The 14,179-nt window shown below is 44.9% G+C and overlaps 1 protein-coding gene across 2 annotated transcripts; it reads right to left on the reverse strand.

The window, feature by feature from the left end:
- Nucleotides 1-8,371: 8,371 nt before the first annotated feature.
- On the reverse strand, nt 8,372-13,445 carry LOC147437449 (uncharacterized). 2 transcript variants are annotated; one of them, XM_086486995.1, is made up of 2 exons: nt 12,395-13,445; nt 8,372-12,111 (listed from the first exon to the last, which is right to left on the reverse strand). In XM_086486995.1, exon 2 carries the CDS (start codon nt 12,098-12,100, stop codon nt 8,675-8,677), a length of 3,426 nt encoding a protein of 1,141 aa, XP_086343121.1. In that variant the 5' UTR covers nt 12,101-12,111; nt 12,395-13,445; the 3' UTR covers nt 8,372-8,674. The 2 variants fall into 2 exon arrangements, with proteins under 2 accessions (XP_086343121.1, XP_086343120.1); XM_086486994.1 differs by having other exon boundaries at nt 12,387-13,439.
- Nucleotides 13,446-14,179: the final 734 nt, after the last annotated feature.

Below are 14,179 nucleotides of genomic sequence, written 5' to 3' on the forward strand. Positions count from 1 at the left end.
AGCATTGAAGCATCATTAGTAGCTTGCTCATGAACAAAATCAAAGTTATCAACATTAATTTCACTCCCTTTACTATTGTCAACCATTCTAACAACTTTTAGGTGTAAACTTTTTAGGTGTACTTTGGCACTTCAAGCCCTAGTTGCTACTCCTCTTTACCCCTTTAGAAAAAGCACTCAAGCTATTGTACCCGCTGCTCGAATATCATTAATTGCAAGGAATAGAAGAGAGGGTCTTTCGACACCAAAACAGCACCGGCTCCTGTCAAGCTTCTAATAGCTCAATAGTGGTTAAGCCATACGCAAGCCCCGTAGGACTCCACTATTAAGACCATAGCTCTCGACGGTGATGCCCTGTTAACTGCACGAAGGCAGGCGCACTGCAAGGCTGAAAAATCCCTATTCTACTTACTCACAAGAAATTAATAATACCAACCATTTGTAGCTAGCTTGAGGACCTCCCTTCTTGAGCAAGAAAAGAGAAACCTTGAGCTCTGATACCAATGTAACATTTAATGGTCTAAAAACTTATGTGTAGCGGAAATTAGCATGAACATAGTGGGCATTTCATTAGAATAGATTCCTAATGAGAATTACAAGAGTGCTTGGGTGGAGAGAGCAACAAAAAGCATAACACCTAGTTAGATAGCATCGACAATACTTTCAAAAGAGAGAGAAATTAATCTAATGACAATAGTTGAGGACCGGATTTGCATGGAGCCAGTACCCCCTCCAAAAGGCTTTGTATTATGGTTTCTCCCATCAAGAGAGACATTGTACAATACAATTCTTTGTGTTCCTTCAAGACTAGCTAGTGCAATGAAGATGAAAGCTTCATGCACTAAGCAAACACAACTTGAATTATCCCCGTTCTCAGACCCAAGACCTCACACACCTTCGAAGATGGTGAGAGCTAGCAAGGTATGAGAGTAGATTGAGAGGAAGAAGGAGTATCTTACGAGAAAGATGTACATCTCCTCACATAATCACTCATATTAGCATAGCTTTAGCTTAGTAATTAGCTTGGTAGAGGAGATGAGCATGCATTGAAGCTTGGCTCTTGGTTGGATTTGCATCCACAAGCCAAGAGTGTGTCGTTGTAGGCTTCTATCTCACAAGCTTGGAGTAGGTGATGAGCTCTCCATTAAAGCTTGGGAAGAGATGGTCTTCTCTTTCTTCACACATGAGATTGTGTGAGTGTGTGTGTGATAATGCCTTGCAAAAATCAGCCCCCTCTCTCTCTTGGGCGAGCCCTCTTGCTATTTGCTCTTGCTGAGCCCTCATTGGCTCTCCCCAAGTCAAGCCAATGACAATTAAGAAGCATAAGTGATAGCCTTTTGACATGTGTCCCCCTTTCCCCTTTTGTGAGAGCTTTAGGTAATTAAATAATTAAACTAAACTCTCATTGGACCCCTTTGCCTCCTATCCAATAGGAATCAGGCAAGCCATTGGGCTCCTGAATGCTCATTGGACCCCTTGTGAGACTGCCCAATAGTCTTCTAGGAGACTTAATTCTCATTGGTTCTTTTATTAAGTGTTTTTTAAATTAGTTAAACTAGATTTACTCTAGCTTATATTTCATTGGTCCACCTCCAAGGCCATCCAATAGGAATTGGGCACACCTTGTGGGCATGTGGGCTAGGGAGCCGACATGTGTCCATAATTCCCTTTGTGTAAAGGGAGCTTGTGTGTGTGTGTGTGTGTGACTTTCTATCTCATCCCCTAGAAGAAGGGCTCGCCCCCTCCCATGTAGGGATTGCAAAGACTTTTTTGGTACACACAAAGCATCCAATTTTCCCTGGGGTTGACCTTTGGACACAACCTTTGAATTTTGGAACCTTAGCATTTTGGAAGTCTTAATGGGATGAACCTTAGGGTCATTTTAGCCCATTGTTGCACATGGCTCTTTTGAAGATGGCCCCCCCTTTGGATCTCTATTTTCCCTCCTTTGGATCCCTACCGTGGCCGGTCTGCTAGCTTAACCAATATTCTAGCTTTTTCTCCCCTGGCACTTCCCCACATTAAATGATCAGTTTAATATGAGAAAATCATTTAGGAGAATTAGATATTGATTATTATGACACCTTTCCAGCTGGGATAGTCTTTCAAAACAAAGATCTTTGTGTCTTTTTTAATTAGACAGGCCCAGTAGTCTGTTGAATCAACTGCTCTTGCTATCCACTTGGCCGCCAATTTTGCTACTTGCCTTGTTATGTCCATAATGCCCAGCCCTCCTTGTTCTTTTGGCAAGCAGCAGGTGCTCCAGCTAACTTTACGCATTTTGCTAAAGTCAGTTGTCCCCCCCCATAAAAATCTTCTGGCCAACTGAATGATTTTGTTGATTTGTGTCTTGGAAAGCTTCCAGCAGCAAAAGAAATAGATTAAAGTTGATAGCAGATAATTGTTTAATACAAAAACTCTAGAAACCAGTGAACCTTGGATAGCTTGCCAGGCAAAAACTTTCCTCCTGAACTTGTCTAGTACCCAATCAAATCTCTGACTGAGGGTGATCTTGAACCCCATAGGGATTCCAATTAGCCCGAATACTTGTCCATCTATGATTTCTTTACATCCTGCATCAAGAACAAGCTGAGGAGTGTCCCCAGTGCTACATTTAAAAACCAGTTTTATGATGATTGATGATTGAACCACTAGCCAAGCAAAATGTATTTAAGCAGTCCCAGAATGCCTGTATGGATTGGTTGTCATTAGCCAGCAATGAGTTAGTATCATCTACAAATTGCTGAAGACATAAAGGGTTAGTTGAATCAGGAACGTTGATGCCTTTAATTTGACCTTTCTTTATGCAATCCCTGACCATCCAGCCCAAAGCATCTGAAGAAATTGCATACATAAGAGGGGCTAGAGAGCAACCATGTCTAATAGAGCAGGTGAGGAAGATATTGTCTGTGAGCTGACCATTGATAGCTATCCTGGAAATGGCATTGGCCAGCAAGATATGAACAAATTTGATAAAGTTTCTGCCACATCCAATGTCCTATAAAGATTGAAGAATGAAGGACCATTCCATTCTGTCATAAGCCTTATCAAAATCAATTTTGAAGAAGATGTAGTCCTGACCAGTGTTTTGAGCATGTTCCATGGCTTCCCAAAGTGTGATGATAGCATCAAGAATGTATCTGCCCTTGATAAACCCTTTTTGTTCCTTAAGGATAATATGATCCATGATGGGGCTGAGTCTTTTGGCTAGGGAGTGGGAGAAAACTTTGTATAGAGAAGTCAGACATGTAATAGGTCTCTAGTTGGACAGGTCCTCCCTCTCTCCTCTCTTGTGGATGAGTTTTACAACACCAATATTGGACTAGGTAGGAAGAGCTCCAACTCTAACAACTTCTTGCCAGACTAACATAATGTGAGGTATCAAAAAGTCTTGAAATTCTATGTATAATTCATTGGGTAGCCCATCGATTCCAGGAGTCTTATCTCTGCTCATTTTTCTGATGGTTTCTCTAATCTCCTCCTCTGAAAGGGGCAAATCCAGTTGTTTTGCCATGGAGGGAGTAACAGTTTTCTTCCTCAAGAGAGCTATCTTAGCTCTTGCTTGTGTAATATGATCCCCTTTTGAGGGAGACTTAGAGAAAACATCAGAAAAAAATTTATGAGCAACAAGGATATTCTCCTTTTGGTTACTAGCAATATGACCTTCTTTATCCTTAAGAGAAGGTATAAAGTCTTTAGCCTTTTTCTTTTTGAGGAGATTAAACATCTCTTTAGTGGGTCTATCCACCTTGCCATCCCGAAAAGTCCTAGTCGAAGCAAGTGCACTGCTAGCAAGGAGGAGCTCTTCCTGCCTCAAGTCTTCTTTAAGTGTTAATAGTTCGAGAGAGGGAGGACTGTTAGTTGGAAGAGTTTTCTCCAGCTGAGAAATCTTTTCCAAAGTCATCATTCTTCTCTGCTTTCTAGCCTCCCTAGCCTTAGACTTAAATATAGTCATAGCTTTTAGGGTAAGGGAAACAACCTGATCCCATGCTTTAAAAAGGGAAGCAGACTTCTCAAAACGATCTGCATATATCCCTTTTATTTTATCTTTGACAACTTGTAACTTGAACAGATTTTTATCCACATGTGGTCATCCAGCCTTGTACTTATATTCACATCTATCCAAATCAACTGTAATAGGCTTGTGATCTGACAAAAGAATGGAAGAATGTACCTGACATTTAATTTGCCAATGCTCATGAATCAAATCTGTAGACATGTAAGCTCTATGTAATCAGTCTCCACTTTGTTTATTTGACCAAGTGTTACCTGTATCAGAGCTGATGTCAGCCAAGTTGTGCTTGCCTATTAATTCCTCCCATCTCTATTTTTCTGTACCATTAACACTTTGACCTTTAAAGAGCCATCTGTCCTGCAGAGATTCGACCATGTTGTAGTCTCCTATCAAACATTAAAGGACCAGGTATATCCTTCATTTCTGTCCAAGCCCTGCATCTATCAGAGATAGCATTAGAAGCATATACACCTATTAGATTGAAATTGAAAGGAGAAGCCAGGGTGATGGAGAGCCATTGATGAGTCTCTGACTTCTTGCACACTTTAGCATGGTCAGAGTACTTGCTAGTTATTCCTATTGCAGTACCTCCTCTTCTGTTGTCATGATCAGTAATAAACCAGTTATAATGGGAACTGATTCTTCTCAAGTTGTTGATCAGAGTTTGGCCTTGACCTTTGATTTCCTGTAGACAAACAATGGCAGGAGTAATACTTTGATCTTTGAGCCAGCCCTTGATGGCCATAGCTCTAACTGGATCTGTTAATCCTTTGCAATTATAGCTCTGAATTTTCAGTTTGGGGCAATTCATTTCTTAGATTCTTTTGTGGGTTTTAGCTGTGACACAGAGGCTCTGTTAGGGTCATTTGTTTTCTCTTTCTTCCTTTTGGCCTTAGAGGGATTTTGTTGAGGAAGGGACTCCTCCTCAGCTTGCGTCATCTGGGTGTCTATATTTATCTGAGGAGAAGTAGCTAGAAGTTGCTTCATTTCCTCATCCTTGTGTTGCAGTTGTTGCAGAAAGATATTCTCTTCCTCTAGTTGCTTATCTGCTTGAGTATTTGGTATCATAGGTTCATCTTCATCTGATGAGGAATTTGATGTTCCTCTGGACTTTCAAGTGCTTGACAGTTGCTGGTTTTTTGCTGCTGATTAACAGTGTCATTTGCAGAGACATCAACTTTGGGAGAGGGAGAATTAGTACAAGTATCATTCTGAACGTCTTCATTTTTGTTGTATTCATAATCTGGATCATAAGGATCAAAAACAGACTCCAGTAAGGGGGCAAATCTGTTTTGAATCTTAGATTGCCCTCTTCTCTGATTATTGTTTTTGTTGATTTGTTTTCTAGGGACTAGTTGGAACCCCTTCCCCTTATCAAGGTTCTCATTTGTAATCTGAGGGTGAAGGACAAGGCAGTTCTTAATCAAATGACCTTGTTGCATGCATTGAAAGCATGCATTAGGTAGGTTTCTATATACTACCTTCTGAATGTGTAGCAGTTCTCCCTTGGAGTTCTTCATGGGAATCTCTTGTTTAAGCCCCTGTGCTATGTCCACTTCTATGAGCAATTGTGGGTCCCATTTAGGATTATATGCACCCCTTGATTTTTGACCAATCACTCTACCTAGCTTGCCTCCTAGTTCTTCCAGCCAAGGATAGAAGTCCACAGGATAGTCAATAAAGTCAACCCATATGGGGATTCTAGAGGGCTTTTCTCCCTTCGGATTAAAGCCTCCAAACCATCTGAACAGAGACAAAGGTGTGCTTTTGATGATCCAATGACTGTTGCTGATGACCTGTAATGCCATTTCAAGTTTTTCAAAGCAAAACAAATAATAATTGTTGGGTAAATATTGGACATGGTCTACCCTCCAATTATTATTCATCCAATTTTGATTAATCCAATTCTTAAGAGTTTCTAACGATGGTCTTGGACCATGACAAAGCCCAATCAAAACTTTATCCTATAGCTGTTTTTGCCAGGCCTCCAAGGTTTCTGAGGGGATGACAAAGACATCTTCAATTATACCTTCATTCAAATCCTCTTCTTTGTTTCCATTGTCCTCTCGGCTAGGGCTTCCTGGTTTACTTGAGTAGGTTGAGGAAGGTTTGGAGTTAAGACTTTGACCAACAGGGTTATTTTCAAATTGAAGATTTCCCTCAATCCCCATTCTGACTCATAATATTCCCCTGTTGGGCATTGAGGTTCTCTACATTCTGCCAAACATTAGAAATAGAGAAGTTATGAGAATTACTTGTTTGATTAATTCTTCTGATTTCATCGACACCATTGATTGTTGTGGATGGCGAGATTCTCCCCATAATGTCTTCCCCAAAACACCTTGTGACAGCAGGTATCATTTGCTGGTTGACAATCTGTGCAAAGGTGGGTTGTATAATCCCCTTTTGATTGCTGTTAGGAGCACTGCTAGTAGCTCCATTGTGATGATGCTGAGGAAGACTGAACGCAGAGTGAGCGGCATGAGCGGGGGCAATCAAATGAGCTGTTAAATGAGATATACTGCTAGTCCAAAGTTTGGGGCATGGATTAAGATGGGTTGTTGAAGGCTGGTTGGCACTTGCAAGGGGGGCATCTTCAACATCGATTCTGAGATTGCGCTAATAGTGGCTGCAATGCTCCTCTGTGGAGCATTACCTACACTTGGGTGAGCCCATCCCTCAAGGCGTCGTGTAGCGCCATCCTCCTCAAAGGGGGGAAGAGTAAAGCTCAATGAGGCGAGAAGGAACTTTTGGAAAGGAGCTGAGGCAGGAATGAAACGGGGAAGAAATCTGGAAGGGGTGAGGTACCATGCTATCCGTACAGAACATTCAGAGCTCTCCTTCACTCACTCCATGAGAGCAAAGTTTTCATGCGCTCAACAATTTTGTTGCTTTGTGAACTGGAAAAGCTGCGATGAAATTCTCCGTCTTTTCCGCCAAAATGCTATGGATGAGAGCTAACTCTGTTGTTTTTGGCAGAGTTAGCTTTAGCAAGGCTGAGTTTTCATGTATGGACATAGCGACATGACGCAAGGGAAATGCTGCCTCGAGGAACATGCGAAACGCACCTAAGAGTTGAGTCGCACATGGGGCAATGTGGAGTACTGCGTTTTGCGCTTTTTTTATTTTTTTGCAGAGGCCTCACTTGCATATGCTCATCCAATCAAATAGAGCAATGTTCAGGAAAAATGTGATCGTGCCGTTTTCAATTTTCAAAAATGCCGGTTGAGGGCAAGGGAAAAGGAGCCCCAAAAAAGAGAAAAATAGTGTAAAAACCCAAAAAAATAACCATATTTTCTTGAATTTCCTCTTGGCAAATTCAAGGAAAGGAATTTTGTTATGTTTGGAAAAATGATTTTTCCCGAACACTGCTTTCTCCTCTCTCAACCACTTGTACGCATGTGCTACACGGCTCTATAAACTGCTTCCAACAAAGATCGCTGATCGATCCCATAGTTGGGACCCATGGCACATGGCAGCCTATGAAATTCGGTAAGCATGGAGCTTTTGGCCTAGTTGCACCCGTAACACACAGCTCTTATCTGCGTGAGACAATACAAGGAGACTGAAAAATCTGCATCAATTCTCCACAATCTACCACTGTGCGCGCGCGCGCGAGAGAGAGAGAGAGAGAGAGAAGGGCGACGACGACCTTCAGACCTTCACAGGGCATTTTCTTCAAAGACATCTGCGTGCCTTGCCCAAAAGTTGCGCACGAAAGAACCCCAGTCCCACCCAACTTTCACTGTTTCACAATGCACATGGCCTGTGGTGACAGCAAAAGGGAGAGCCGTAAAAACGTTGGTCACCATCCCAAGTTCCCAACTTTCCCAATCCACACGAGAAAGGGCGAGGGACGCGGTACACGCTTGAGAGCATTTTAATACAACGCAATGCTGCAAAGCTGGAAACCTCATGGTACTCACTTTTTGCCTTTGTTGTTGCAAAAAAATCCAAGCAGACCCCACTCCCTACAAGAAACACTGTACATGCTTTTTTTATCTCTTGCTCTACAAACTTATTAGAGAGCATTTGCACGCTGCTGCAGCAGGGTTTTGACAAGTCGGTTGTGAGTGCGGTGATCAGAGAGGAGAAATCGGCCTATGTTCTTGACTGCGGTGATCAGAGCAGCGAGCCAGATCAGAGAGGAGAAATGGCAGAGAGAGAGTGGCATAAAATTGGCTTGAGTTGGGATGGCTTAAGAGTTCTTTGCTGCTGTAGGGCAACGGGAAGGTGACAAGCTTTTCAAAAACTACATAAAGCACCATATACAGACCAGACATAGCTGCAGCTAAATTTCATGTCACCCACAAAAATAGCCACTATATATACCATCAGTTCACCACAGATAACAAAGTAAAAAGTAACCATTTGGCTTTGTGCTCTTCTATTCGAATGCTCTTGCCTCAATCTATTTTACAGAGCTTGCTCAGAGAAGTGATAACTCTCTACAAAGGATTGTCAGCGGCTACTGTGGTTATGGGCTTTAAGGGGGATGTACATTGCAACCAAAGCATCGCATGTCGCATGAAGAGATGTACATTACATGCCAGCGGAGTACAAGACAGCAGCATGCGCTGAGGAGCAGAGAAAATCAAGAGGGAAGTATTACATGTTCAGGAGGGAAGTTCAGGATCTGAGAAGTAAAACTTGATAGCTCCTAGCGCCACACAGATTGCTTCAATAGAGCTCCTTGCATGCTTCCAGGCATGCTCAGGCATCCCTCCTGTTCTCTCTGCTTCAAAACAGCAGCAATTTCAATAGCTTGATGTCTTGCTCTCACTTGCTCACTTAGCAGTAGTATCTGCAGCCTCTCGTCGTTGGAGTTTTTGGCATCACTGCTATCTGGACCTGCATTCAAATCCAGGTTTGACCTGCTCCAAAAGCCACCTTTACCTTGATGTTGAATGGCATTACCCATCATATCGGAAGGGGGCTTGTTAGTTTGTGACGGCAAGAGAGAAGATGGCTCACCATTTGACATGGAGGGAGGAGCTAATGATGCGGTATGTGGCCTGCAGAGCGTATCCATGAAGGGTGCCGAAAAGCTCTGCATTGATGCTGGTGAAAACCCAAAAGGGATACCTCCATAAGATCCTGCAGGCATTGATGGTAAAGGTGGACAAGCCATGCCAGGCTGGTTTTGCAAAAGAATATTATATTGGAGTATACCTTCATGAGGTCCAGAGTTTGACCAAGGAGCACCAGCTCCCAAAGGGTAAGAGAACTCAGAATCGGTCATGGCAAATGCAGGCATCATGATGGGTGTGGCAGAATGAAGAGGGTGAGAAGGCACCCTATTTGTTGCACCTGAGTTTGAGACATCAGAAACAAATGGAACCCGATTCCCATGATGCTTACTTGACAGTACAACATCATCACTGTCTTGCGACACCGGTCCGCAATTTAAATCAAAATCTGGCCTTGCCTGGCTCTCTCCTACTCCTTCATCAACCTGATTTAAATCCCAAGCTGCTCCAGGTGATCCATAGGTCTTCTGAGACAACCCTGATCTACCAAAATTACAAGTAGTGCCTTGATTTGAAGTCAATGATGCAGCTGCACTGGTTGAGTTCAATCCCATGTCATGATCTACAAAGCCTGAATCCACTGCAACATTCAAGTCAAAATCCATTACTACCTTTAGACTGGCACCTTGTCCAGTTGGAGTCAGATTGGGCTTCCGAGTGTGGTTGCGAGGCTGCGTGGGTCGGAAAGCACTAGTTGGAGCAGAGCCCTTCCAACCCATTTCCCCTCTTGGAAGGTATGAGGCACTTGGTAGGGTGAAGGATCCTTTGGCGGCTGCAACAACAGCAATGGGTGTCATCGGGGTAACAGGAAATGCGGGCTTGGAGCCAGAGGCAGGCATAGTATAAGTGGGCACTGTGAGACCAGTACTGGAGGCTGCCATAGCCAGATTGGCTGGGTCTTCACTGCTGACTATTTCATTCAAATCAAAGACTGGTCTGCCAGTGACTTCTTTCGCAGGAGCAATCCCTTCAAATTCAGAAGGGACAACCAGAACAGCCTGCCTGGACCCCTCCAAACATTCATTATTGTTATGACTTGGAGTCGAAGTTCTGTGCAGACCTCCCATTACAGAAGACCTTTCAAGACTTTCAAGACTAGATCCTGATTGAACACTGGCAATACCCTTGCTTTTCATCCTCTCACAACCATTGCTTTCCCCAACTGCTTCTTGTTGCAAGGCAGGTTGCAAAGAGACTGCCTTCAAGTTCTCCCTCATGGCTTGCATCGTCCGTGGCTCCACGGGCACACATGTCTGGGTATCACACTCTCTGGCCCCATCTTTCCTAACATGTGTACGTGGGAAATTTGTCTCAAAGGTGATGTCATGAGGGTAAAAAGTCATAGCAGAAACAGCTAAGGTTCTCTTGCTCTCACAAGCTCGAACATCAACATGAGCACTGCTCTCAGAAGGGGAAGATACATTGCTGGAGATCTGGTCATAATGTTCCCCATCTTGAACTCTGCTGCCTGCTTTGGAAATTGGTTGGTTGTAGTATTTCATGCTAGTCACTAGAGGGAGACTACTATCTACTGGAATAGTCAGTCCTCTCTGCATAGAAATGCTTCTATTAGATGGGGAATCTGAGCCCTTCTCAACCATGGATCCCTCACTAGCCGCAATGTTGGCCAACATCTGAATAGCTGCTTTGCCAGGCTCAGAACACATACAAGCCTGAACTGAAAACCTGTTGTTGCATTCTGTTGCGCAAGAGGAGAATGAATTTAAGGAAGATCGACTGTGCCCATCATGGTCAGATGTAAGAGGATACTTCTGAGACGAGCTGCAGCAGGGGAGGGTTGTCCCAGACTGAGGAGCAAACTCATGAAGCTCTCTTGAGTAACTTGCAGGACTATCCTTACAAAGTTTCGCAGGCCCAGGTAGGGTAGCAGTAATTGAGCTGGTTTTGCTACTGGTGGCATTAGGACTCCTCCGGATTCTAGAAGCACCTGTACTCTTGGAGCCTTTCACCTGATCAGAAGGTAAACGTGCAACTGTTCCTTCCATGCTGGCCTTAGTCCTGCCATCATCACTGGGTGAGCTAGGCAGTCGAGGGGAGTCGAGGAGTTCTCCTTTGTAGGGCCTGGAGGGCACATGGGAAGAAAGTGCAGCCTTCCTTACCACATCCCCAGAAATGTCTACCGCAGAATTGAAGGCCATGACAGTGGAAGGAGTTTTCAGCTGCACTTCCTGCGGTGAACATAACGAGGCAACAGAGGCAAATTTGCCTCGCCCTTCACCTGAGATTACATGAGATGTAGGTTGCTCAGAGTAGCACACCTGCTGTGCCTTGGAAGCAATAAGAGCACCTTCTTGATGTTGGACTAGATCAATTGGAAATCTTACATCCATTGATTGCTTCATCTCAGACTCCACCCTCTTCTTCCAGGAATCCACCAGCTTCTTAGACCTCCTCTGTATGTCGAAATGCTTGTGATTTCGCAACAGGTTTACAGACTTGCCGACGGGACATGTTTTCAGGGCAACAAGGTCTACAGGTAACCTTTCAAGAGCCCCAAGAAGTGTAAGGAGAAGGTCTTCTACAGCTCTCAAACCATCTTCAGAGATCTCTTTATTAGCAAAATGCTTTCCCCTATGAGCTTCTTGTAACCATTTGTCCAGAATGCTTAACCCACCGAGCTTGAGGAACTTCACAAGACAGTCACGGTCTGATGTTGTTGCGACCACTTTGGCGAGCATTGTTCTACTCACTACCAGTTCTAATTGTCTCTCCGCACTATCATTCCACTCATACTGCATGATACATACAAGCCTATCCACAGATGCCACACTGCTGATGCCCCCATCTTTACCAACAAGACTGGAAGCTTCAGGCTTCAAGGTACTATTGCCTTCTTCGCCGCATTTCCGGCCCTTTTCCGTTTTTTGCAGTTTCACAGGATCACACACAAGGTCACTCCTCTCTCTTTTCTTTGACCGAGAGGAGATGGCAAGTGAGCTTTGTGGAGGATCTCCCACGGATCTTGTGGATTGAGATGAGGCAGACCCTTGGGCTTGACTCCCGTGCAGTCCAGAGCCGACAGATATTTGTTGCATTCTAATATCCTCTGCATCAAAAGAGGAGGTAAGGATGTTAGCTTTACGTGGACTGGTTACTCTAAACACACTTTAGACTGAAACCCAGAACTCAGAAGCAGGTCTGTGCTCATTCTTGTTTCCTCATGGACGAACTATCCAGCATGCAAGCACTCTTAATCTGCAGAGGCTAGAGTCTCACAAATTAACAAGTGTGGACCCATCAGCAAAGACGCCGTGCGAGGTGTCTTTAAAACACAGAAAACAACACACAAGACGCAATTCATCTGTGAATCTGGAGGCCTACCTGAATACCTTGAGCTGCGAAGGGTGTGCCTGTTTTACTCAGAGAAAGAAAAGGGGAGACCACGCATGGATGCAGCAGTGCACAGGGGAAGATTGTGGAGGACGAGAAGAGCGAGACACAGATGGCTTGCAGATCTGGTGTGTTCAGAGGCGGGGAGATGATAGCATGCAGATATCTGCAGAGGGACGGCCCCTGGCTACGAGAGGGAGGATGTGCTTGGCTACGAGAGGGAGGATGGGTTGTCGGCAGTTGAAACGAGCTTAAGAAAATGGGGAAAGAGCACTCCTGAGAGGAAAGCTAGCAGGAGAAGAGGTGGGAGAGAACAGAAGAGGCAGAAATGTCGCCGAGGGCTGTTGATGAGAGGGAACTTGTTGTTGGAACTTGGAAGGGAATGAATGTATGATAGGAGTAGGCCCCATGTGAGAGAAAGATGGGCGGCTTTGATTCGAGAGAAGATGCACTGCAGGGGACTGTGTGTTGGGATTTTTTGTTTTTTTTGGTGGGGGGCGGGGGGCGGAGATATGGCTAGCTATATTCAGGGTCCCCCAGGCTCGAGAGGGGATAGCGTTGGCCGTGGGCTAGGCTATAGGCTAGAGTTAAGGTCTAGCTTGGGGTGGTGCTGGCCCGAGCCGGGCCTCTCCAGACCGCACAGGAGTACTGCTAGCCTACTAGCCTGGTGCTGCAGCAGAAAGTGTTGTGAGGGCAAGGCTCTTAGGAGTCGGGACCCGTCATCCAGTACGCCCATGGCCTTTACCGGGCCCCGCATTGCCAGTAGTCGTCGTACACGAGCGCGTGAGTGCACTCGCGGGTAATTAGCGAGAAGTGGTGGGGCTCCAACCCTACGAACGGGGTTCCCTATGCAATAGAGCGGAATCCATGTAAAGTTCTCGGGATGCCATTGGTTGCCACGCAAGGAGCTCTCACGAGCGTCTAGACTCTAAAGTTTAGGCCTACTACACCCACGCGCCACGGATGGGAAGCACTGATTGGGCTTTTCAAAGCCAAACGGCTTGTGAATTTTTAATTTTTTTATAAATGGAAATCCGCTGAAAAGAAGAGGAGAGGCCCGTGTATGGAGTCGTGGGCCCCACCCCAAGTTAGAAAATTAAACGGGCCCGGCGCCCGCAGGGCCGAGGCAGGCTGATTCTCCGTGCTTTTATACGAGACGTCCCTCCCTCCCTTCCAGGGACCAGAGGGTCTCTCTCTCTCTCTCTCTCTCTCTCTCTCGTCTGCAAGCGTGAATCATTGATGATGAGAGGAGATGGTCCAGGCCTATGGCTATGGAGTCTGGACATGAACCGACTGTGGACACGTTTACAAAAGTGATTTCATTATTTTATCTCTTCTGCCCTGACCCCTAGGAGAGGCTAGGCTAGGAGTCGTGGATAGGTAGTAGACTGCAGGACCCTATCACTACTACGAGATAAATAAATGTGCTAGATTGTAAAGCTTGAAAAATGTGGATTGTCTACAGTATATACACGCAGCACACATCGCCTTCAGGCTCGCTCCAAAGCTTGTCAAATATTATGAATTTGGAAAGGACCCCACGACGTCTGTTGGATCTTTGCGCAACTGCCCTCTTCGTAGGCGACGCAAAGCGATGATGAAGAGAGGCTCGCAGCGGGCTCCCAAGTTCCGTCCCGCTCTCCTCTGCTGATGATGCGCATTGTTCTGATGACTCGTGGCGGGACTCTCTGCAGGAAATTCGTGTCCACATCGGTAGATGGTAAAACCAGCGTGTGAAAAAAATCTATGCCGCGTTACCTATAGCCTTGGGAAACAGAATGTCG

This window comes from Adiantum capillus-veneris, chromosome 17 (genome assembly GCF_014529385.1).
Source record: "Adiantum capillus-veneris isolate H3 chromosome 17, ASM1452938v2, whole genome shotgun sequence".
NCBI classification, from domain to species: domain Eukaryota; kingdom Viridiplantae; phylum Streptophyta; class Polypodiopsida; order Polypodiales; family Pteridaceae; genus Adiantum; species Adiantum capillus-veneris.